At 46.5% G+C, this 26,538-nt stretch overlaps 1 protein-coding gene across 7 annotated transcripts in view; it reads right to left on the bottom strand.

Annotated features, from left to right (window-relative positions):
- DIP2A (disco interacting protein 2 homolog A) overlaps positions 1-26,538 on the bottom strand; it is a 92,618-nt gene that overhangs the window by 47,220 nt on the left and 18,860 nt on the right. For 2 of the 7 annotated variants that reach the window (XM_072807279.1, XM_072807282.1), the window contains exons 2-8: positions 22,026-22,097; positions 19,744-19,863; positions 18,402-18,521; positions 16,878-17,111; positions 13,052-13,183; positions 2,766-2,885; positions 1,292-1,489 (exon numbers count right to left, since the gene is read on the bottom strand). In XM_072807279.1, the coding sequence (XP_072663380.1) occupies positions 1,292-1,489; positions 2,766-2,885; positions 13,052-13,183; positions 16,878-17,111; positions 18,402-18,521; positions 19,744-19,863; positions 22,026-22,097 (996 nt within the window). The remainder of the gene's footprint in view (positions 1-1,291; positions 1,490-2,765; positions 2,886-13,051; positions 13,184-16,877; positions 17,112-18,401; positions 18,522-19,743; positions 19,864-22,025; positions 22,098-26,538) is intronic. The other 5 variants (XM_072807280.1, XM_072807283.1, XM_072807284.1 and 2 more) reach the window with 4 other exon arrangements.

The following is a 26,538-nucleotide window of genomic DNA, read 5'->3' as shown; positions in this document are numbered from 1 at the left end:
AATAAAGGGAAAAAGTAGATAAATTAGACTACTTAGATGAAGACTTCTCATTTATCTAAAGCCACAGATAAAAGTGTTAAAAGACAGGGCACAGGGTGGAAGAAGATACCTGCGAAATATATCTGACAAAGGATGTGTTCCTGGAACATGGAAAGAAGTCAGAAAGCATTAGCAACCAAATAGAAAAATGAGCTAAAAATCTGTATAGTGCATAAAAGAGGATATTCAAATAGCCAATAAACACACAAAAAAGCATCATTAGCTATGAGAGACATGCAAGTAAATTAGCACCATAACTCGACACCACAACACGCCTATAGGAAAGGCTAAAGGAAGTAAACAGGCAATATCAAGTGTTGGCATGGGTGTGGCACAGCTGGAAGTCTGCGCACGCTGCCGGCAGGCGTGGAGGTGGCGGCAGCCTCTGTGAACACCGTGTTGGGATGTCCTACAGCCGAGCACGGCGACCTGTGCACATCCACGTGCGCCCAGCACCAATGCCTACAGTGTACGCTCAGCAGCAGACTCACCTACAAATGTTCATAACAGCACTATACACAATAGCCTCAGTGGAAATTACACTCACGGTCGAGGACACAAATAATTTTCAGCATATTCGTACAATAAAGTCACCTCCATCAATGAGCTTCACACGGCATCATGTCTGAGCCTCAGAAACAATGGTGCACAAGCATGCAGACACAGAACGGCTTTCACATGATCCCACTCACATAAAACTTAGCGACAGTGAAACCCAGAGGTGTTCACAGGCATCAGGACAGTTTGACCGTCAGCGAGGATGTGCGTGGTGGTAGGGACCAAGAGCCTGGGGAACACTTGGGAGCTGAGTGCCAGCAACAGGAGTATAGTCACACTCCATGAAAATGCATCAAGCCAGATGCTTATGACTCGTGTTACATAAAAATATAATGTGGAACCAAAGATGCTAAATACAAAAACACATACTGTAGGATTCCATCTATACAAAGTTCAAAATTAGACAAAACTAAACTCCCGTGCTCAGAGATGCATATGTAGCTGTGACCCTTGACCTCAGGGCAGGGGCTGGTCACCAGCAGTGGGTGAGTAGTCCCCTCTGCTGGAGGAAGGGGCAGTGGGTGGGGGCGGGGGGGCACCTGGACTGAGGCAATGTTCTGGTTTGTGGGCAGTTGTGTTGGCTTCTCAGGATCCGCTCCATCATGCTCATGAAGCTGTACGGCCGTGTTGTATGACATGACAGGTAACATGTTACAGCTAAACCAGAGCCCAAATGCCTTCTGGTGACACTTGCCATAGGTGAGGGTGTAGACGGCCTTCCCAGCTGTGTCTAAGGCGGTCAGACAGGGGGCTTTGGGCTGCGTCGTACCCCACCGCTGCAAGGCGGCCAGCAGGGACGGTGGCCAGGGAATCCCCACGGCCAGAGGCTCCCCTTTCAGCACCACCATCTGGCTTCCCTCCGGCTTTGGCTGATTTGGATCTGGCTGCTGCACTACAAGCAAAATTGAAATTTAAAAATCAGCATTTCATAGTACCATGCATACATTCTGTTTTTAAGTGTTCTCTTAAAAATTGCCAACTATAAAAAGGTCACAATAACTTGTTTAGATTCCCTTATCAATGTCACAGTCACGGACCAACTGACCAAAGGACAGGTGGAGATCCATCACGGATGGTAACAGACACGGTGACCGTACCCACACGGGACAGTCCCCAGAAGGGCAGCAGTGCTGCTCCAGCATTCTGGAGCGTTCTGGGGTTACGGCCAGTGCTGACAGCTAAGGAGTGGATGAGTCCCGCTGATGAAAGATGGAAGTGAGGAGGAGCATCATTTCTGGTTGGGCACACAAAACAACGCTCACCGCGGTGAAAGAAGAAAATAAAGTAAAATCCATTATATTTCCAATGGCTGTGTAACAGCATCGGCCCGAGTGTAAGAAAGCCTCCCCAGGGAGCATTCACACCGCTGAGCCCTGAACGTGAAGGGCATTACCCGATGATCAAGGGGATGACAACGCCCTCCAGGTTGCAGCTAACCACCAGCGAGGCCGGGGGGGTGGGGGTGGGGGGGGGGAGGGCAGCAAGACTGCCCCAGAGACGCAGGGGCGGTGGGCGGACACGGCGCGCTCCAGCCTTGCACTGGGCTCTATTTCTGTGCCTCTTCCACAGGTTCATGCTTCCTTCTACCTCCTGGTAATTTTCTTTTAAAAATAAACCTACATTCTTTTTCCCTAAAAGTGTATATCTCATTCATAAGTGAGAGACTGAGTTTATGAACCAGGGCCAAAACTATGCTAAAAATATACCTTAACACCATGTAAGACTGTATTTCAGATTTAAAGCTTAAATAAAAATTGAAATAATGGGGGTGCCTGGCTGGCTCAGTTGGTGGAGCATTTGACTCTCAATCTCAGGGTCGTGAGTTCAAGCTCCACATTGGGACTTTAAAAAAAAAAAAAGCTGAAATAATGTATGTAAAACGAAACCTTAGGAGTATTCTTGTAAAGCACTAAGGCCTGGACCAGAGGCACAGGGAGTGTGAAGTCCCTGAACTACGGCATCGAGCATCGTGCTTCCGCCCCGTTCACAGTGAGGCCAGCAGTCACGCGGGACACGCCGCGACCCCGGGGGCGGGAAACAGACGGGGGATCACTTCATTGTGCTGTAATGTCCCGAGGTGACCACACACGACACACATTTGCCCCCAACCCTGGACGCGACAGCCGCCTCGTCTACACAGACCCGAGAGCCCGCCCGAGATCTCTCACCTTCCAACAGCTCCTCAAAATCATCCACAAAGAACTCCTTCAGCGGAGGGCGCTTGGGCCTCTTCAGGGTGTTGAGAAGCTGCTGGATTTTGGAGGACACTCTGCTGCTCACAGGGACACCTGCCACGGGAAGAGGAGCGCTGAGGCCAGAGCCCGCTGACCCTCCGGAGACAGGACGCAGACGGGGTCCTGGACCAGCCGCACGAACGTGCCGGAACTCCTACACCCAAGCCAGCACTCGCCCTGTCAGGCAGCCGTTTTGGAATCACTAATTCATTCAACAAATATTCACCGAAGGCCTTCTGGGAACTAGAATGTTGTTGTTTTTTGTTTTTTGTTTGAATTTTGTTTTTTTAAACTAGTGATTTTCAGGGTGGTCCAGAGCCCCTTCCGGGCGATCATGGCCACCTGGCGGCATCACTGGCCTTCCCGCCCTCCTCCCAGGGCACGTGAGCCTCCCCCACAACGTGAGCCACAACAGGAGGGGCAGGGACGAGGCACAGGGCTTCCATGACGCCAGCTCCGCCGCAGAAGGGCAACAGTGGAAAACAAGACAAATCTTTGTTTTAGCAATTCTTTCCTAAATATGTGCTATTTAGGTGAAGATGTGATGCATTTCTTGTTGCTATTTTTAAATGGATTAATAAATATTTTTTAAATCTTTAGTTTTACCTTCTAACATAGTAAATACTCAGACATTCAAGCCACATAAACTAAATGCTCTTTGGCGTCCTAACGATGAAGTCGCAATGCTGTGGGAGACGTCATGCAGCAGACAGACGGACAGACGGCGTCCGCCCTCAGCTCGCCGTCCCCGGGGGAAGCAGCAGGACGAGGTCAGAGGCCCGGGGCCCAGAGCAGCCGGCGGGCCCACAGCGCGGCTCGGCCGGGTGGGAGGGAGCGGGGCCGGGAGCAGGGCCGCTGTGCAGGGGGCGCCCACGGCCTGTGGCACCCGCCCCCAGGCAAGCACTGTCCAGCCTCCGGGGCCTGACACACTTCTTCGTCCTTTATGACGCCGACATTCTGAAAGAATAGTTCTTTTTTTTTTGTCTAATGAAGCAGAACACTCCTCCTCTTCGTTTGCCTGAGGTTTTCCCAGGACTCCACTCGGGCCGCGCTCCGGGCCGTTCCTCACCCACAGCGCCGCCCGGTTCCGCACCGCACGGTGCCCCGCGCCCCCTGAACTAACGCGGGAGCGAGGAGGCACCTCGGGCCGCCCAAGCACCCTGATCCTCATAGAAGCCTTGCCCTGCTTTTAGCACCACGGGGTCATTCGTGTCAGAAGCCGTGCGGTCGTCGACCCTCAGCATTCTGTTGTCCGTCCGTCTGTCCGTCTACCGATGCTCAGGGCTGCTCAGTCCTGCAGAGCACTGGGGCCAGGTCGGGATCCGGGGTGGGACTGAGCCCGGGTCGCGCCCCGCTCTCAGTGGGGACCCGGCTTTAGACTTTCTCTCCCTCGGCCCCTCCCCCACTCTCAGTCTCTGTCTCAAATAAATAAATAAATCTTTTTAGAAAAGATTTTTTTCTTTTCTTATGGTTCTTAACTATTTTTTAAAGATTTTATTTATTTCTATTTGAGACAGAGCAGGAGCAGGGGGTGGGGCAGAGGCACAGGGAGAGGCCGACGGCGCACACAGGCTCGCTCCCAGGACCCCGAGAGCGCGGCCCGAGCCGAAGGCAGACGCCTCACCCACAGAGCCCCCGTGCCTCTGGGGTCTTAACTATTTTGACAAATTGTCCCATATTTAGCCGGTGGGATCCCATGCAAGCTGATCTGTGACACGCCCCCATCGTTTGCCTACACTGCCGTCCACTCTGTCCTAGGACGTTTCGGAGCCGTTCAGGCTGTCCCGCCCCAGCCCGGCATGAACTCTTTCTCTAAGGAGCCCGGGGCCTCCTGGGGGGGGCGGGGGGGATGTCGGAGACCAAGCTCTGGCCACCAGGTGTGCCCAGTGAGCCTGCAGTGCCTTTGCTACTGTTGGAATCGGAGCTAAAAACGCAGACTAGGTGTGTAACAGGCAGGGGCCGCGGGCACACACACCTACAGGCCAGCGCACAGTGCACAGCAGGATCTTAGGAGCCAGGAGTCCACACCGTGCTTCCCATCCCAGTCCTCCCCCAGGTTTCCTCCTCCCCTTCCCACTCACGTTTGCACTGACTCCCAACAACATCAACGCCTCTGCTCAGCACTATCGTGTATATAAAAGAATTTCCAAGTGGCTTTACCCCTTCTGAGCTCAAGCTTCTTCGCTGTTCACACTCCACCTCGTCGAAGACTGTGGTGTCCCGCCCAGGACTGTGTTCGTCACCTACCTACCCTACCCTTCTCCCCATCGCCCCTAAACGTGGCTACAGTGCTTCACGAACACAACAACCATGCTTACTTCCACTTGTTTTCAGTTTCCCATCCTTCAAGTTTATGCTCTGAATTTTGTTATTACGTTAACAAGCTTCTAAAAGTCAAAGCTATATAAAGACAAGCTCAAAGAAACAGCACGCCCTCTTCATCTCCTCCCACCACCTCTGGAGAGGTGCTTTCTGGTCTCACTGCTTTCTGGTCCCCTCCCAGGTCCTTCTGTGCACAGAAATGCTTCGTCACGTCCCCTTTTCTCTCACACAAAAGGTGGCATTCTAGAACTGCTCTTTCACTTTTTGTTTTTCCACTTAACATCCTGGAAAAACACCTTACTCCAAGTCATAAAGAGCTTTCTCATTATTTTTGACAGCTGCATTATACTCCATAATGCAAAAATACTAGGTTTAGTCAACCAATTTGTGAAGTTTAGAGAGCTAGGGAGTCTCTAATATTTTGCAATTATACATAGTGCTGCAAAGAACTACTTCATGCAAATGGATTTCCTTCGTTTTGGAAATGTATGTTCAGAGTAAATTCCTACCTTGGCACAGCTGGGTCCAAAGAGAAGTACCTCTATATATTTTACCAATTTCTCTTCCAAAGAGGTTTAACTATTTTGCATTCCCAGCAACAGTGTGTTATTTCTCTAATTATGAAAAAGGCTGAACATGATGCTCAAGAGCTACTTTTATACACTCTTATAAACCAGATGTTCCTATTTTTTGCCCCTTTTCCTACACTAAGAGTTGGCAAACTTTTCTTAAAGGGCAAGATAGGAAATGCTCTGGGCAGAGAGCACAGTCTCGGTTTTAACTACTCTGCTCTGTGATTCTGGGGCAAAAGCAGCAAAGATGACATGGGAAGGATGGGCAAGGCTCATCCCAATAAGACATTATTTACAAAAGCAAGATGCCAGTCCATACACCATAATTTGCTGATTGGCACTCCATATGATTCTGGGTCTTTTCCTATTCTTAAAAGTCTACTCAGAGGCGGCTGGGTGGCTCAGTCAGTTAAGTGTCTGCCTTTAGCTCAGGTAATGATCTCAGGGTCCTGGGATCAAGTCCTATGTCAGGCTCCCTGCTCAGCAGGGAGTCTGCTTCTCCCTCTCCCTCTGCCCCTGCTCGTGTTCTCTCTCTCACTCTCTCTCTAATAAATAAATAAAATCTTTTAAAAAGTCTTTCATTTTAGAAGTATTAGAGTTTTATCACAAATGCTGTGAATAGTTTCTCCTAGTTTGTCAATTCTTGTGACTCTCTTTATTTTGCCATCTAAAGAATTTTTTTAGTTTTATGTAGTTAAATTCACATTACTTTTATTGCACGTAGATTTTTAGTTAAATTTAGAAAGGCTTTACTTATAACTAGGTTAAAGAAAATTCACCAATTCATTTCTTATATTCAGATGTCTGTTTCTTTTGGAGTTTTGCCTTTTCAATGGTATGGGAAAAGGAACTAAGTTTAACTTTTCCCAACAAACTTTCCAATGGTCCCAATAACATTTTTTAAAAAACCATCTTTGCCACATATAGTATATATAGTATCATGTAAAGGAATACAGTGATGAGGTAAAGATGCATATAGTAAATTGTATAGTAACCACTAAAAAAAAAAAGTATATATAGAATAGAAGAGAAACCAAAAGGAAGCAGACAAAGGACTAAAATTAGCAGATGGGTGAAAGAGAGAAAATAGTGCAGGATCATAGATTTAAACCCAACCAAAACACTAATTAAAATGGACCATGGCAGGGGATGCCTGGGTAGCTCAGTCAGTTGAACATCTGAGTCTTGGTTTCAGCTGGGGTGGTAATCTTGGAGTTGTGAGATCTGGTTCTGCATTCAGTATAAATGGTCCAAACACTCCAACTAAGTAAACGATTGTCTGCTTAAAGAAACATGTAAGAATGAATAAAATCTAATTAAAAGAAACTCATTTTAATTTTAAAGACCTAGGCAGGGTAAAAGTAAACGGATAAAAAAAATTTGCCATGTAACTATACTCATCAAATGGCTGAAGGCAGCCATAATAATACCAGATAAAGAAGACTTCAGGATAAGAAACATCACAAAAGATAATTTTATGATGATAAAGTGGCCAATTCATCAAGTCAGAACAATTTTAAATATGTATGCACCTAATAATAGAACTTCAAAATACACAAAACAAAAACTGACAGATCTAAACAAAAAGAAAAATCCAAAATTATAGTTAGCAATTCAATACCCCTCTCAGCAAGTTACAGAAAAAGTACGTAGATAATCAGTAAGGAGAGAGAAGACTCAAACTAAAGTATCAACCAACTGAATATAACTTTCATTTACACAGAAAACTACCCAACAGCATTATATGCCCCAAACAGATCATGTGTTCGGTCATTAAAAAGTTTGAATATATTTAGAAGGAGCTGAATTATATAATATACTAAAAGAAATATACCTGAACTATTTGGAAATTTATTGAAATTAAACAACACATTTCTAAATAGATCATGGGTCAAAATGGAAAGCATGAGAGAAAATATCTAGAATTGAATATTAAAAAGGAAAAGAACATATCAAAACATGCGGGATGTTAAAACAGCTCTCAGAAGGGTATTTATAGCTTTAAACAACTTTTCTTTTTAAGAGGGAGGGAGAGGGGGAAAGAGATAGGAGGAGAGAGAGAATCTTAAGAAGGTTCCACATCTAGGGATCCCTGGGTGGCGCAGCGGTTTGGCGCCTGCCTCTGGCCCAGGGCGCAATCCTGGAGACCCGGGATCGAGTCCCACGTCGGGCTCCTGGTGCATGGAGCCTGCTTCTCCCTCTGCCTGTGTCTCTGCCTCTCTCTCTCTCTCTCTCTGTGTGTGACTATCATAAATAAATAAAAATTTTAAAAAAAATTAAAAAAAAAAAAGAAGGTTCCACATCTAGCATGGAACTCGATGCAGGGCTCAATCCCATGATCCTCAAATCATGACTTGAGCTGAAGTCAAGTCATATGCTTAACCAACTGAGCCACCCAGGTACCCCTAAATACTTTCATCCGGAAAGAAGGAATAAAGGACTAAGGAATAAATAAGGAATAAAGTCAATGATCTAAGATTCCACCTCAAAAAATTAGAAAAGGAAAAACAAAGTAAATCCAAAATAAGTAGAAAAAAGATAGGAATAAATAGAAGATCAGAGATAAACACAATAGAAAAAAAGAAACCAAAACTGGTTCTTTCAGAGATAAATAAATTCTTTAATTTTTAAAAAGATTTTATTTATTCATGAGAGACACAGAGAAGAGGGGCAGAGACACAGGCAAAGGGAGAAGCAGGCTCCATGCAGGGAGCTTGATGAGGGACTTGATCCCAGGACCCTGGAATCATGCCCCGAGCTGAAGGCAGAAGCTCAACCACTAAACCACTATTTATTAGCCCAAGATAAATAAAATTCAATTAACTTTCTAGCTAGGATTATCAAGATAAAAAGAGAGAGGACACTAATTACAAATACCAGAAATATAAGAGGGGACAGCACCACTGATTCAAATACATCAGAGGAAAATCAAGGAATATCATGAACTTCTGCCTAAATTGGAGAGCACAGATGAACAAATTCCTCCAATACACAAAACTGACTCAAGAACAGAAAATTTATTTTCTCTGATTAGAAAGTAGAAGAGGAAGGAATATTTCTCAATTCGTTTTGAGATGAGTGTTATTGTGATACCAAGACAAAGATATTACAAGAAAAAAAATCTTACAGACCACTATGTATCTTAAACATAGGCACAAAATCCTTAACAGAAAGTATTAGCAAATGAAATCCATAATACAGAAACAATTATGTGTAATAATTACGCATGATAACCAAGTTGGGTTTATCCTGAGAGCGTAACTTTGGTTTAACACTCAAATATCAATCAATGAAATTTACTACATTAACAAACTACAAAAGAAAAACCCTATGTGACTTCACTAGATAAAAAAATTCATTTAACAGGGGTGCCTGGGTGGCTCGGTTGGTGAAGTGCCTGACTCTTGATTTCAACTCAGATCATGACCTCACGGTTGTGAGATGGAGTCCCCTGGTAGATGTTGGAGCCTGCCTAAGATTCTCTTGCTCCTTCTGCCCCTCCCCAACCCTTGCATGCTCACTCTCTCTCTCTTAAAAAAAAAAATCATTTAACAAAAACCAAGATAAAAATTTTCAGGAAATTAGGAAAATAATATCCTAATGATGAGCATCTTTGAAAAACCCACAGCTAAGATCACAATTCAAACACGAAAAAGTGGATGCTTTCCTCCTACAGCTGGAAACAACTTTCAACACTTCTCAATGACACAAGTGGAAGTCCTACACATTGCAGTAAGGCCAGAAAAATAAATGTCCCTAAAGACAATTTGGAAAGAAAATTAAAACCATATTAGACAATATGGCTAAACATATAGAATCTTAAGGAATCTACCAAAGAAGTTAATAAACTTATAAAAGGCCAACAAACAAAAACCAATTGCATTTCTGCAGACCAGTAATAAGCAACTGGAAAAAATTTAAAATTCTAATATTTATAATAACATTGTAATTGAATAATATCAAAAACATAACCTATTATGGAATAATTTTAACAAAACAATGCTAAAAATTTTTTGTAAGAGCCAAATACATGGAGGGATATACTGTATTTTTCAATTTTTTAAAAGACTTTATTTATTTATTCATGAGAGACAAGAGAGAGGAAAAAGACAGAGACACAGGCAGAGGGAGAAGCATGGAGGCTCCATGCAAGGAGCCCGATGCGGGACTCGATCCCAGGACTCCAAGATCATACCCTGGGCCAAAGGCAGGCACTAAACCACTGAGCCACCCAGGGATCCCCTGTATTTATCAATTGAAATATAAAATATTTTAAGAATCCAGTAGGAATTTTGATAGAAACAAACTGATTTAAAAAAATACATTAGGGCAGCCTGGGTGGCTCAGTGATTGAGCGTCTGCCTCTGGCCCAGGGCCTGATCCTGGAGACCCGGGATCGAGTCCCACATCGGGTTCCCTGCATGGAGCCTGCTTCTCCCTCTGCCTGTGTCTCTGCCTCTCTCTCTCTCTCTCTGTCTCTTGTGAATAAATAAATAGATAAAAATCTTTAAAAAATAAAAATATAAAAAAATACACTAAAATGCAAAGGAACTGGAAGAGCCAAAGCAAACTGCAAAATGAAAAGCAGAGTTTGAAGACAAATTACACAATTTCAAGATCTGCTGTAAAACCACAGTAACCATGACACTGTAGTACTGACACGAAGATGGACAAACAGCCATGGGGGAGCACAAAGAGCCAGGAACAGATCCTTCTCATACATGGTCTACCAAGTTTCATTGAAGATCCCAAAGAAATTCAGTGGGGGAAAGAGTGGGCCTTGGAGCAAACGATGCTGGAACAGCTCGACATCCACATGCAAAAAAAAAACAAACTCCCATCTATACGCTGTACTTACACTAAAATTAACTTGAAATGGATCTACATATAAAACAAACTACAAAATCCTAGGAGAAAACATGGAAAACCTTTATGATTTTGGGTTAGGGAAATATATCTTAGATATGACACAGAAGTAGGAACCATAAAGGAAAACATGAGTAAACTGGACTTCATCACAATCAGTAACTTCTGCTCTTTGAAAGTCACTGTTAAGAGAATGAGAGAAACACAAGCCACAGGCTGGGAGAAAAATCCAAATTATACACCTGATAAAGAACTTGAATCCAGAATATATAACAAACTCTCAAAACTTAATAAGAAAAGAGCACATTAAAAAGAAAGCAAAAGATCTGAACAGACTTTAAAAGACATACAGATGGCAAATAAGTATATAAAAAGGTGCTCCCCATCCTGAGTCTTTAGGGAGACGCTAATTAACACCTCAGCGAGATACCTCCACACACCCAGCTCCACGTTGACGTTAACAAGCCTGATCACACCAACCGCAGGCAAGGGTGTGGGGGGACGTGAGCACTCATCTCTAGCCTGGGAATGTAAAATAGGACAACCACTTTGGAAATCGGTTTGGTAATTTCTTAGAAAGTTAAGCATAAACCTACTATGTGATCCAGCCATTCTATTCCTAGCTATTGACCCAAAAGAAATGAAAGTATACTTCTACACCAAACCTTGTAGGAGTATTCACGGCAGCTTTAGTTGTATTTGCCTCCCAAACCTGGAGGCAACCCAGGTACCCCTCAACAGGTGAGAACTACAGCACAGCACATCCACATCCATAAAACAAGATATAACTTACCGGCAAAAGGAACAAACTACATCCAAGACCACGAGTGAATCTCAAAGTACATATGTAGAGGGGCTGAGGCCAGACAATCTAAGAGTAGATACTGCATGATTTTTTTTTTTAAGATTTTACTTATTTATTCATGAGAGACACAGAGAGAGAGGGAGAAGGAGGGGGAGAGAGAGAGAGGGAGAGAGAGAGGGAAAAAGAGAGGGGGAGAGAGAGGGAGAGGCACAGGCAGAGGGAGACGTGGGCTCCATATAGGGAGCTTGATGCAGGACTCAATCCTGGGTCTCCAGGATCACGCCCTGGGCCAAAGGCAGGCGCTAAACCGCTGAGCCACCCAGGGATTCCCCTTGCATGATTCTATTTATACAAAATTCCAGAAAATGCAAACTAATTCATAGTGTCAGGAAGTAAATGAGGGCTGCAGGAAGTCTGGGGGAAGTCAGAAAGGGCAGAGGGGAGGTATTACCAAGGTGCACCAGGGAACTTTTAGGAATGCTGGATGTGTTCACTATCTTTCTTTGAAAGATTTATTTATTTTTGAGTGAGACAGGGATGGGGGTGATGGGAGAGGGCGGGGGGTGGGGCAGAGGGAGAGAGAGAATCTCAAGCAGACTCCCTGCGGAGTACAGCCCTGAGGCAGGGCTCCATCCCACAACCCTGAGACCATGACCTGAGCTGAAACAAGAACTGGACACCTAACCATTTATGTATGTATGTATGTATGTATTCATTCATTCATTCATTCATCATTTGAGCGAGGGAGTGCAGGGGGAGGAGCAGAGGGGAAAGACGGATGTGTTCACTATCTTCATCACAGGGATGGTTTCACAGGTGTACATGTCTTAAAACATGTAAAACTGTACACTTTAAATATGTGCAGTTGATTACATGTCAGTTATGCCTCAACTGAGCTCTTAAGTTTTTTTTTATATAATCAAATTTTAAAAAATCTAACCAGTGGAAAACCTGCTTCTTGTTGACTCAGTATTTTCCTACTATGTCTGGACAAGGAGCTAAAGGACCTGGACAAAATTTGATCCACCACTTAGGAATATCAGAATACATGTTAAAACCTCAGATCTAAGATCCTCTGGATTTTCCTCCAATTCAGACCTGAAACACTGCAAAGAAAACTTCACAGGATTTTGATCAAAGACGCTGGAAACTGATTCAAAAGGAAATGGTCTAAATGAGGACACTGTGAAGGTCACGCTGGCCTTCCCAGCCTGCAGGTGAGAAACCACGCTCTCGCTGCAGTGCCCGCTGCTCGGGCTGTGGGCGCGGACAGTGTGGGGACGGGTGTCACGGGCAAAGCGCTCTCCCACTGAGGCCACGCACAGTCTGCAGCAAAGACTGCCACGGCTTCTCCTTTTCCTGCCATTCTATAGCTACAAACTGCTTTTGCATCCAATTTAAATGTCGAGGCTTTCTCTTCCCTACTCTCCTTGTTCCCCCCCTGACCCTTCCAGAGATTTTTGACTCTTCCTCCCCTCGGCACTCTCTGTAATAACGCCCAGCCCACACGCTGGCTTCAGCCCACGTGCACCGTGATAACTCATGGCTGGCGCAGGTCTGCTAATGCAAATGCACCTAAACGATGCTCATGGTCAATACCTGAAGAGAAAGGCTGTGCTCTGCTGCTTCTAAAGGACAAAGAGAGGCATGCTCACCACCGGCCGTTTCCAGGACGCTCCCGCTGTAGCCCCGAGGGACACCCCTCACAGAAGCCAGCTGTGGACGTTCGCAGTGGGAGAGCTCCACGAGGCCCGTGGTGACATCCGGAGGGGCAGAGTGCAGATCTGCTTTGGAAAAACAAACCCCAAATGAGAGTGGCGGTTGATTCAGAAGAGGATTAAGTCGCTCTATAAACCCCATTCAACTAAAGCCTCACTCGCTGAGCTCTAAGCAAGGGAGGTGGTACTCCAATTAATTCTCTTTTTCCGGTTGACTGAGACCCTATGAACTCTGAACTCCCAGGCACGGTCTGTGGATACCCGTGTGCAAGTGGGCTCTTTGGTTCTCAAAGGGATCTCGGCCAGAACCTCCAACGACGACAGTGTGTTGACAGGCACGAGTGAGCTGCAGTTAGAAATCTCAATGAAGCACAGACACATTTTAAATCAATTGTTCACTGAACCATTTTCATTGTATTATGAAAAAAAGGGCAAGCTTCTGTAAACTATCCCTCTCTCCCCAAAAAAGTATGTTGGATGTCACAAATACACAAAAACAAGCCTAGGCAGATAAAAATTATCCCCACTGCCAGGTCAACACACGTCACTACTGGGGGATCTCCGTTAAGTCCTAACGACACAGGATATTAACATCACAGTTAAAGACCAATGGCGTTAGATGCAGAAAATGTTGAAAGCCACTCCTTCCACCGTCTGAACGCACATTTTGGGGTTTAACCTTTATCCTACGGCACATGTTAACTATCTGGAACGCCGGCCGCCTCTGAGCTGCAGAGGTGTGGGTGTGAGCGGGCATCTGTACCAGGGCCATCGGGACAGACCTGCAGTCCCCTGGTCCTGACCCTGCTCCCGCCACCCCAGATGCCATTCTGCTGTTTCTGATTTTAAATTCCAATCCTTTACCTACTACATCATAACCCAGGCAAAGTGCAAGCTAAAAAAAATTTTTAAATATGTAGATAGATGAAATTATATGGAAGCAAAACCCAAACTCAACTATTTACAGAGCAGAAAACACCATCTGGAAAAATCTAACTTAATGACAGAGTTTTCATAACCCTTGAGAAAGCATGATATTGATGAAATTAGCATTTTAAAGTATGCCTATCATGAGGTTCTTTTAGTTTAGAAAGAAATTTCCCCAACCTTCCAAGTCTAGCAAAAAGAGGAAGTGATTTTAACAGTATTCATGAAAAATGCATAAATGGTAATCTTAACTACAAAGTAGTTTTAAAAACACCATATAAAAATAAATAGGGACACCTGGGTGGCTCAGTGGTTGAGCGTCTGCTTCCGGCTCAGGGCGTGACCCCAGGGTCCTGGGATCGAGTCCCACGTTGGGCTCCCTGCAGGAAGCCTGCTTCTCCCTCTGCCTCTCTCTGTGTCTCTCATGAATAAATAAATAAAATCTTCAAAAAAACAATAAAAATAAACAATATTTAAAATAAAAATGAACTGCTTTAACTGGAAATACTACTTTTATTTATTTATTTATTTAATTTTTTTTTTTTTTTTAAGATTTTATTTATTCATGAGAAACAGAGAGAGAGAGAGAGGCAGAGACACAGGCGGAGGGAGAAGCAGGCTCCACGCAGGGAACCCAACGCGGGACTCGATCCCGGGTCTCCAGGATCACGCCCTGGGCCAAAGGTGGCAGTAAACTGCTCAGCCACCCGGGCTACCCTGGAAATACTACTTTTAAATACAGGTATTTACATCTGTGTCCCAGTGTTTTATGGATTTGATTTCTTTAATCCAAAATCGAAAACAACATATTTTTTTAAATTACCTTTACCTAATATATTGAACCTCAAGGTTTTTTTACCTAGTATAATTTTCTCCTTTCTAGATTTCTTTCCTCAGTCCAAACTGAAGAATTCTCCAGTGATAAAAACTAAAAAGGTGATTTTTTATAACACAGAGCAGGAAGGTGACCATTTTCAGATTCAGGAACTCAAGTCATCTATACCCAGAGAACATTTAGCATATGGAACCCACAATCCACAGTTAAGATTATTAGAATTTACCAGACTTGATCACACAATGTATATGGAGGCCAAGCGAGTGGGATGGGAGAAAAGAGGGGTACGGCCACACCTGCTAGAGTTGGGGGTCCTCCGTGCACCACGGTAACAACTGTCCCTCGTCACCCTCCACCGCCAGGGCGACACACACCTTGCGGCTGCGTGCGTCGTTAAAAGGCCCCACAGCCACCAGAAAGTCCAGCGCTGTCAGGCTAAGTTATAAGCTGTAGCCAGTCGCTCACGCTGGATACGCTTTCCTCTCTAAGCCACGGGAAGCAGGGACTGCAAGAGCCCACGGGCGGCTAACACAGTCTTGTTCCTACCCCATCTCACCGAGAAGAGTCTCAGGAAGCAGAAATAAGATAACAGCACATTCGGAAACAACTGTTTTCTCACTTTGGAGACATCTGTGTATTTCCGATAAGTCAAATCACTGTGACAAACGAGGAAAAAAATGTATCCGTGTGAAAGCTGTTTTTCAGGCTCTCCCTGGAAGCCGTCCTTGAGGACGGGGGGGCAGAGACCGCGAGCCGCCCCAGGACACCCAGGAGGACGGCCAGAACAGCGTCTGTGGGCTCTGCTCAAGCCCCAGCCTCTCCTGCTACCCGGAGGACTAGACCGACAGCTTCTCTGCGTGCTGGAGGCAGCGAGGCTACGTCATGGTAGATGACACAGGCTCCACAGAAGCGTGCAGGGTTCCTGTACTGACTCAACACATAAACAGCGAAGCGCATCCGTGATGTGTCCATAGGGGATGCGGAGACGTCACCCAACGCACTCATGCGAGTGACCAACATTCACATGAAAGCAGTGCAGCCGAGTGACCAACATTCACATGAAAGCAGCTCAGCCCGAGCCCGCCCTGCCTGGGGGTGTCTGGCCTGCTGGGACCCCCCTCCCTGAAAACAGGAGCCTGTCACTGATGTGCAGCTGGTACGCATTCCAGTTTTAGTAGAATAGCAAAGAAATGAGTGGGAACCAAGAAAACTGCATCAGCCCTGGCTTCACCGCTAGGACAGCTGCGTGATCTCAGGCAGGTCACGAACAACCTGACTTTTGTCTTCCCTCCACGTCTAGAACCATGGGGGTTCAGAGGGTCTGCGGCCACGCTGACAGCACCACCCAAGAAATGCATTGCTGTGCAGGCACGAGTGCAGAGCGCACGCGAGCTCCCGTCGCAGCTCACACATGCTATGCTACTCTTGCTGTTGAGTGCAAAGCATTCAAATGATGAGAGGTTTGCAACTTTTCCTTTCTAAGATCAATGTAATTTAGAGAACTGGACGATTTAGAAAAGATCAACACATCTCTGCGATTTAGTTTTGCCTGGCCTCTCCTTGGGCTGAGGGGTGGTGTGACTTGGTACGTGGAGGAAGAAAGGTCAGCCCACGACTGCAGGCCAGCAGACAGCCCGGGCGACAGGACGGCTGATGGCTCTCCAACTCTGCACACGCAGCCAAGAGCAAAGGTGGGGATGACGTCGAGGCAGCAGGCCGTGGGTGGCTATCAGGAGCAGCCAAGGCCACGCCTGAGGGACCGTCCACCCTACACCTGCCACCTGCACCAGCCAGGCCTCCAGAGCAGGAGGGGACCTGACATGAAGGAACACCGCCACTCCAGGGCCCACCATGCCTGGAACTGCCAAACCACAGACGCAGCAGGAGCTACTCTTGTTACCAAAAAGACATTTCCAGATGAAAAATAGGAGGTGGGTCTTGATGGGCACAGGGCGCAGAGGCACCCCTGTCCTGGAGGGGCCACGGCAGCTCGTTACTGACCTATGTGGGCGTGGGCCGCGGGGCCTGTGAGCGTGGCGGTGGCGGCGGCACTGGGAGCGGCGGCGGGTCTCCCTCCCGGGTGAGATGAGGTGGAGGATGCAGAGGATGAGGTGGACGAGCCCTGAATGACCCGGTCGAGCCAGGGCTCGATGTTGGAATGGCTCTGGAGCGGAGTGGAGGTGAGTCGCCCGGGTCGCCGTAAAGAGCCCTCATCTTCTGAGGCAGATGACGTGTCTGTGGTTAAAATAATGATGACAGGCATAATGTAGGGATGAGTCGGGGAGGGGGTGGAGCTCCCACACCGGCACCTGCGTCTCCCAGGCCTGCCCGGGGCAAGCTGTGCACACCTGCGCCGCTGCGGCCCAGCCGGCCACGGGGTCGTCTCAAAGGCTGCCCTGGGTCTAGAAGGTCTAAGTTCTCCGCTGTAAGATCCAAGGAGCCCTACCTGGGAAAGCAGTTTCAGAGCCCAGCCTCCCCGGGAGGACTGTCGGGGAGCCCACATGCTGGGAGTGGAAGCAGCCCAAGCCCTAAGTGGCTTCAGCACATGCCTTGGTGGGGTCCCAAGTACCACGGCAGTCCCTAGGTGCTGAGTGCTCATCTGAGTGAACGCCCCACACGACCTTGACACATGGCCCAGCCTGCCCCCCGAGGCAGCGCAGTGGTCAGGGGCGGCAGCCCCACCCGCCCATGCCTCCCCTGCACACCTGCATCTTCTTAGGGGAGGCAGCAATGAGCCCGGGGAAGAATAACCCCCGAAGACAACTGCTTCACTCAGTAAGATTAACTGTTCACTGAGGTTTTTCAAGTCACCATGACTGTGCATTTTATTATTAAAAAGTTTTCTTAAAAATTGAGTGGTATCTGTAGTTATATTTAGTGGGAACAATAATTTGACAGCTATTTCTAGAAGTTTTTTTCAACAATATAAACTTTTTCTTTTCCTTTAGAAAGGAAGTGTTACCAAAACCCCCAAATTATCTTCTAAATCTAGTGTGTTTGGTTTTCACTACATCATCAAACCAAAAACTCCTGACACCAGTTTCGTGACTTCAAAATCAAGACAGGCAGCAGCAGGACACCAGACATCACCAATACTCCACGTAAAAGTTCTCATTTCTAATGGTAATAACAACGAAACAATAATAAATTTTTAAAATCCTCCAAATAACCCGCTCCCATTTAAGGCCTGGTAACAATATAGTAAATAATCAATAAGATGAGAATAATTTTAAGATTCTTAAATCAGAGAACTTAAATATTCCAGTAAGCATTGACTTTGGGTTCCTCTCTTTACTAAAAAGAATAAATAGCATCTTAGTAAAAGCATTAAAATGTACCCAAAAGTCTGGAAGAAAGCAAGCACCCACTCGGGTTAGAGCCACACTGTGTACACTGCACGTACACAAATATTTCTAATCTCTAGTTTTTCCAAATCTTTACTACAGGTCAGACGGGGAAGGGAAGGTTATGAGGTCGGAGCCGTGCAAGGACCACACAGCTGCTCCTGACGCCATCCATCAATACCTGGAGGCGTGTAGGTTTCCACAGACGAGTGTACGAGAACAGAACGTCTTTTGGAAGGCATAGGCATCTTCCTCTCCTTGTACTTGGCCAGAGCTGCTTGCACCGCCTCCGTGTGAACATCTACGTAAAAACACAGCAGTAAATACACTTTCTACAAGATTGCTTACGAAGTAACAAAATTAAGTTCATATTATTTGTTTTTATTGAATGTAAAAGAGACATGAGTAAGGCCTATCATAAAGGAGGCACATGATGTAATGAGCACTGGGTGTTAGATGCAACTGATGGGTCACTAAATCTACCTCTGAAACGTATACTATACTATCTGTTATTTATTTTAAATTTAAAAAAATAAGCATAGCCTATGACATTGGCCCTAGATTTCTTTAAATGTTCCTTTGTTGGGAGATTTAGACTATGTAAATATTTTCATAGTTATAAATCAAAACTAGATAAAAAATAAACCCCCCAAATTAAAATGAAACAAATGAACCTAAATGTGTCTCTAGTTGTCCTGAAGTATTCCAAATGACTTTCAAACAGTGCAGTTAGACTGTTTAGCCTGCTCCCCTGGAGGGTATCTACTAAGGAGGCACAGAAAATAGAAACTCTGGGGCCCCTGGGGGCTCAGGGGCTGAGCGTCTGCCTTCAGCTCAGGGTCCCGGGATCGAGTCCCACGTCGGGCTCCCTGCATGGAGCCTGCTTCTCCCTCTGCCTATGTCTCTGCCTCTCTCTGTCTCTCATGAATAAATAAATAAGAGCTTAAAAAAATCTTTTTAATTAAAAAATTTAAAAAAGCTTACCAAAAGAGCTTAAATGGAAAGGAAATGTATGTCACACAGGGTGGAAATGTTAAGCAGACGAAGCAGAGGGCCCAAAAGCTACTGACATGTAGCCTACAACTGAAAACATGAATCTTTTCGATGGCCATTCCGATAATTCAAATAAAATATCACAGACTGATTTAAATATTCATAAAAGTACTGACAGAATGGCAGAAATCTGATTAGAAGGAAATCTCCAAAATGAGAAAAAGAAAAACTAGTAAAGACACCTGCCGTAGTAAAGCTACTCCACAACATACAAAAATTACCAATACCAACCCCGAAGCTTGAGGTCCAAAAATGAACAAAAAAGTTTAAAGGAATTATACTAATCGGCAGAAAGGATGATTTCTCTAGGGATTTTTATGAGCATCTCCTGGGGAGAGACCGCCAACCCTACGGGTCACGTTAGGGATCCTGAGGCCGTGTGGAGGCCAGATTTTCTCTTAAAAAGAGATGTGGTAAATGATCCCTCCAGTGGAAACCACTTCCCCCGTGGCCCCAGTGGGCGCCCCTACCTGAGCGGAAGCGCTCGTCTCGGGAGTTGGCCGGCCGCGGCTTCTGCTGCTTAGGCGCCACAGCTGACGTCTGCGCGGGGCCAGAAACCCTGTTCTCTGCTTGTAGGGACGGATCTACTCCTACGACACAAATTTGTAGGACTGTCTTACGTAAACAATTTGCTTTTGTGATTATGGAACACTCCAGTTAAAGCAGCACACATCGCCCCATGTCGCTCCGCCACGCTCGCTGCCCACAGGTAGCAGCAGAGCGCCCGCAGCCTCTGGCGGCCCCTGAAGCCCAGGAGGGCCCTGCATCGACGTGGGCTGCCATGAACACCTCCGCGGCCCTCTCCCGACCGCGCCCGGCCTGCCTGGCCTCGCCGCCCGCTGTCTGTACAACGGGTGACCATCACAGCGACGTGGCCACTAGGGCACGTTCTGGGGAGGGCCCTTTAGAAACGTGTTTCTGCATCACAAATGCGTCCTGAATCTGGAATGGCTTGTGTCACTCTTCTTGGCACTGTCCACGAGGTCAGCCAACTGCCCCCAACGACATCCCACTGAGCAGTCACTGGGACAGCAGCACTGCGGGTCGGTGCAGGGAGGACAGGGGCTGAGCACACAGCCCTGAGCATGCGGCCACGAGCACGCGGGCCCCGGAGTCATGAGGCCGACCCCGTGCTGGCTCTGAACCCTCCTCTGCTACCCTCTGACGCCCGCATGAGACAAGCCTTCCCCGCTCCGTCCGTCCGAGGCCTGGGGCACATTGGAAGGGTGGCCAGCGGGCCCTCGGCCCGGGCTCCCCAAGGACAGGTCACCTAGCGCTGTGTGCGGCCCCCGCCGGGCATGGAGCCACTGCACCCCGGGACCCGCGGAGGCCGCCAGGGCACCCTGTGGGCTCCGTGGCCCTCAGCACCTGGAACCCGCAGGTGCAAGCAGGACGGCTGTCATCCTGTGCCCAGAGAAAGCGCAGGTGCAAACCCAACAGCTTGCCTGAGCGCCTGGACACGGGAAGGCGAGCGGCCCCGCCTCAGCCTTACGGCTGTCCATACCTGCTGTCTGAACCTCCTCCAACAACCCGGCAGCTTATGGCTTTAATCCACATCCCTCATATTCCCCCTGAGCTCAACCATCTCTGTCTGCTTTTGCCTGGTAGGCTTGCCGCTTACAAAACCATGATCAAGTCTTCAGCCCAGTTTCCTACTGGGCTTTTTAAAAAATCATGTTGGGGGACTTTCTGGCTTTTTAAGTTTATATTAATTTCACTTAAATTAAAAATTCAGTCTCCCAGTTACACTAGCCATTGTTTTGAGCGCTGGACGGCCCTACATGACATTTCCATTATCACGGAAGTTAATAAATGGGACAGAGCTGCCTTACACGGTCTGGATACTAGTTCCTTTTCACTTATTTGTGTTACAGTGATCTTCCCACTGTGTGACTTGTCCTTAATCTCTTTACGGAGACTCTGGATAAAATGACATTACTTTAAACATGGTCCGGGCTCTCTCAGTTCAGGTCACAGCCCAGGCCCTTTAGTGACTCATGGAATCCCATCTATCTTGAGATGGTGACAATTTTCCTATACAATCTTCTATGATGCTGTAGCTTTTGCGTTTCCTCTCAGTCCTTCTCCATCGGACACTGGTTGTTGTGTCCAGTGATGTGTCCTACACGCGGACAGGGAGCTGTGCCAGCACCGTGTCCCGCAACACTGCCCCCAACAGCAGCCACATCTGCACATGCGGGCCCTTCTGTGTCTCTCTGGGCTCTGGGTGCTGCTCCGCTAACCCACCTGCCTGCCCGTGTTCCAAACCATGCCGTCTTCATGACGACAGCCCAATACTGATTTTCCAATCTTCCCATCTCATTCTTCTTTTTTGAGCACATTTTGAATCCCTTGGCCCTTTAGACTTATATAAATTTTAGAATTAGCTTGTTAAATTTCGCCAAAAAAATTTTTGTTGAAATGACAAGTGTGTGAGCTCTACAGATCAACCTAAGGTAGGAAGAACTGACAACATTACAGCATTTGTTCTGAACCTACGTAAGGAAATGTTCCTTACTATCATCACAAAAAATCATTATATTGTATAATCATAAAAATATGATAAATCCTATCTGAAATAAGATCTATGCCAACTCCAAGCTGTAAGTTATAACCTGGGTCTTTGATTTTTATTATTTAATATTATACACATTGCCCAGTCCTCCTTAATAAAATACAAAACATATCAATTTTTAGGCCAAGTTTGGTAAGAAAAATGGCTGTTATGAAATAGCTGAGTGGCCGACCTTACCTTGAAGAAGTGGGATGTAGCGTGCAAGCAGCTTTGCCCGTTTCTTTTCATATCCTTTTTGAGTGATGTCACCTAAAACAATGACAAAAGATGATTATATTCCCTCCAAAGTTTTTGAATGAAAAAGTAATTCATAATGGAGAAAGTGGAAACACTAATATCTGTGACGCACCCACACAATGGAACTCTATTCAGCAGTAAAAGGGAACAAACTTTCGTTCTATACAGGAGCCTGGATGGAGCTTACATGAGTATCACTAAGTGAAAGCAGCCAGGCTCTAAGGGCTACGTACACAGTTATTCCATTTACATGACATTCTGGAAAAGATGACACTATAGGGACAGAGCAGATGGGGGTGAGGGAGGGGGTGACTACAACGGGGAACGAGGGAGTTCTTGGGGGTAATGAAGCCGTTCTGTTTTGGTGGTGCTGGTGGCCCATGACCACGTGTTCATCAAAACCCAGGAAGGGTGAATTTTATTGTATGTAAATAATACTTTAATTTTTTTTTTTTTAAAGATTTTTATTTATTTATTCATGATAGTCACAGAGAGAGAGAGAGAGAGAGAGAGAGAGAGGCAGAGACACAGGCAGAGGGAGAAGCAGGCTCCATGCACCGGGGGGCCCGATGTGGGATTCGATCCCGGGTCTCCAGGATCGCGCCCTGGGCCAAAGGCAGGCGCCAAACCGCTGCGCCACCCAGGGATCCCAATACTTTAATTTTTTAAAATTGTGGTCTTCATCCCCTAAGAGCCTGTTAGAAAAGAAGACTCAAAAAATTTTTTAATAAACATGTTTAAAGTTAAAAACAAAACCAGAGGGATCCCTGGGTGACGCAGCGGTTTAGCGCCTGCCTTTGGCCCAGGGCGCGATCCTGGAGACCCGGGATCGAATCCCACATCGGGCTCCCGGTGCATGGAGCCTGCTTCTCTCTCTGCCTGTGTCTCTGCCTCTCTTTCTCTGCGTGTGACTATCATAAATAAATTTTTAAAAAAATTAAAAAAAAAAAAAAAAAAAAAAAAACAGAAAAGCAGACTCTGAGGCCACGCTGCAGAATGAGCCCGAGCCTGCATTTCATCAAGATCCCGAAGTGAGTCCCAGGCAGGTCCATAGGTTCCCTGTGTGGAAGTAGGAGTGGGAGGCCCAAGCCTGTCCCCGGGCAAGGACTCGGGAACAGGGACTGCTGTTCCGACAAATTATCATAAAGAAGAACAGCCTAAAAATAAATTAAAGTTCCCAGGAACAAGGCAGGAAGGGTGTCTTAAGGAAAGAATTCTCAATGTACGAGCACATTCTGTTTCCTAGAGAGAACTTGGCACGCTCGGCGTGAACCCATCATGCTTTGGAGACTTTATTTAGACCTGAAATATATGTTTACGATTTCCAGGAGTAGCCTGCCTGGGCTACCCGTCTGCAAGACAAAGCCGCACTGTTCTGAGAGCCCTGCTGCCCCTGCCCCTGCCCCAGGCGAGCACAGGGCCCGGCTGCGGGCTCAGGGGTCAGGGGTCGGGGCAGCTGCGGGGGATTCACCAAGGCCCGCCTTTGCACCAGCACATCCCTGCACGGCCCGGGGCCTCTCACGGCCCGACACCCCCGAGGGCCTCACATCCAGGGGCAGACCCCTGGACGCCTCCTGGGAGACCGTCCTACATTCCTCCAAAAGATGGGTGTGAGGTCAGGGCAGGCAGGCCGACCACAGGCTGGGGCGGGGGAGCGGACAAGGCCCCCACCGTGGCCTTCCCTCGGCGCCGGCCTCCGTGCAGCCCAGGCGCCCTGGCTGTCCTCGTCCCTCTGCTCCCACCTTGTTCCCTCACCACCCCTACCGGACGCCAGTCATCTAACTGGAGCTTGTTCTGCAGAATGGACACTGCTTTGTGTCCGTGTGCTTTTACTTCACCCGAATAGCATCATACTGCAAATCTCACTCGGCCTATTTTTCCTGCCAAGCGCTCCACCTGTAACGTCAGCCGCTCCGCGACGCAGGAGCATACCTCACCTGCCACTGACTGCCGGGCCCTCGGGGTGCACCGTCCCTGGCCTACCTGCTCCCCGGACACTCAGACCCCAGTCTGGGCCAGGATAGGACTGTATAATTGAGCTTATTATTTTTTAACTTGTGAACGACTTTAAAGCGCATGTATTTTTTAAAGCAATATCTACTAAAAAATGATTCTTTTGAAATATACAAAAATGTGTGATTAAGACAAAATTAAATGAAAACTAAATACTGTTACACTACATTAAAACTGATAAACCCCTATTTAAAAGCAGAGGACTGATTTTCCAGGATATTTAAAAATTAAGTGCTCATTGCCCTCAGCTGGCTCCTTCCTCGGTTCTCATTCCAAACGCACATTTCCACGGGGAGGGTGCCAGAGGGCATTCAGAAATGAACGTTAACTCCCTGCTTCCTGCCTGTGACCTCACAAAAGTGGTCTCGCGCTTTCTACTGAACCAGCTGAACACAACCAAGCTGCACATTTTCACGTGTAACCAGTTGCCACATTTCTCGTGTCAAACGTAGACACTCAGCCGACACAGCACCGCATGCAGACTTCTACCCGCATAAAGACGAAGGTGGAATTCCAAGGAGAGTGCGGACACGGAACCACTAAGCTAGCAGAAAAGGGGGCCCCAATCCAAACCCTCTGAAGCCAAGTTCTGTAACCACCGGAGACAAAGAACAGAGCCTAACTCCCAAGCTGGCTGCATACAACTGGGGGAGCCCGCGTGGGGCAGGGGGAGGAGCCACTGAGGACAGAGCTCGTCCCTGGCCGGGCACCCAGGTGCGGGGTGGGGGTGGGGGTGCTTGGGGAGATGCCAGGGCCCATCCTTCTCTTGGGATCCATGGGCTGCTGCTCGCTGTGCTGACCAGCCCTCCAGCCATGGCCACAACACCGGCGCCCGGTGACCTCCACTGCTGCAAACCAAAGTCACTCCGGATTATAAATGCAAAATTGCAAGGAACATCTCCAGGTTGCAACCCAGACACCAGAGTTCCTAACAGGAGGAGGAGGAGGAGGAGGAGAAGGAGGAAGAGGAGGAGGAGGAGGAGGAGGAGGAGAAGGGAGAGGAAGGAGAGGAAGGAGTAAATCTGCTGCCATACAGCATTACGACAAACACACCCCACTATTTGGAAGGTGCGGGATGGGTATTACTTATATGATTCATGCTGTACTAGTAGGTAGAAGCAGCAAGTTGGAAACTATATACATAAAGAATGGTAGAATTCTGGTAACAACCAATAAACAGAACTACGCAGGCTGGTAGGTGTATGTATTTCTGTGTGTGCCAAAAATGCCTGGATGGATGCTCAACAAATTATTAACAGTGATTTATTTATTTAGCTTGGGTAGGTGTGAGAAATAGTTTTTACCTCACACACTTCTGAATTCTTTACATTTTTTAGCACAATAACTGTAATTAAGAATATATGGGAAATAGTTTGATAATGTATGTGGTTATATAAGATGTTATTGCAGGAAACTGAATGAATTCTATGTACTATTTCTGCAACCAATGAAACTAAAATTATTTCAAAATAAAAAGTTAAAAATACACGGAAGAGACTATATAAAACTGGTGTTATTTCTTTTTTAAGTGATATAATTTGTCAGTGAAACCATCTGGGCATGCAGATTTATTTTCCAGGAAGCTGGGGATATTTTTCCCCCTTCTATGTTTTGTTTTATTTTACTTAATTAAAGCTATATACATATATATATTTTTAACGTAATTAAAGCTTTTTTTTTTTTTTAAGACCAGTTTTAGGTTCATAGAAAATTAAGGACAAATAGGAGAGTTTCCATATGCCCTCTGCCCCAAGACATCCTCCACCACAGTGGTACATTTGTTTCAACTGATAAACTATACAGACACACAGTAATTACCCCAAGTCCACAGTTATGGTTCACTCTTCGTTTTGCACATTCTATGGGTTTGGACAAATGTTTAATAACATATCCATCATTATGATGGCACACAGAGTATTTTCACTGCCCTAAAAAATCTGTGCGCTGTTCATCCTTCCCTTACTCCCCAATCCCTGGCAACCACTGATCTTTCTACGGTCTCCATAGTTTTCCAAAATGTCATATACTTTGATCATACAGTAACCTTTTCATATTGACCTCACTTAGTGATATGAACTTAAGTTTCCTCCATGTCTTTTCAAGGCTTGACAGTTCATTTCTTCTTAGTGTTGAATATTCCATTACTGGATGAACCGATGTATCTGTTCATCTATTGAAGGACATCTTGGTTGCTTCCAAATTTCCTGTAAACAACCGTGTGCAGGTTTTTGTGCGGACATAGGTTTTCAACTCCTTTGGGTAAATACCAAAGAATATGATCGCTGGGTCATATGCATGTGTAATTCTGTGAGAAACCACCAAACTGTCTTCCAAAGTGGCTCCCCCATCCTGCGTTCCCACCAGCAGGGAATGAGCGCTCCTATTGCACCACATCCTCATCAGCACTTGCTTTTGTCCATATTCTGGATTGTGGCCACTC

The sequence above is a fragment of the Canis lupus genome, chromosome 30, assembly GCF_048164855.1.
Source record: "Canis lupus baileyi chromosome 30, mCanLup2.hap1, whole genome shotgun sequence".
Classification (NCBI taxonomy): domain Eukaryota; kingdom Metazoa; phylum Chordata; class Mammalia; order Carnivora; family Canidae; genus Canis; species Canis lupus.
This window is presented reverse-complemented; position numbering and strand designations above follow the sequence as displayed.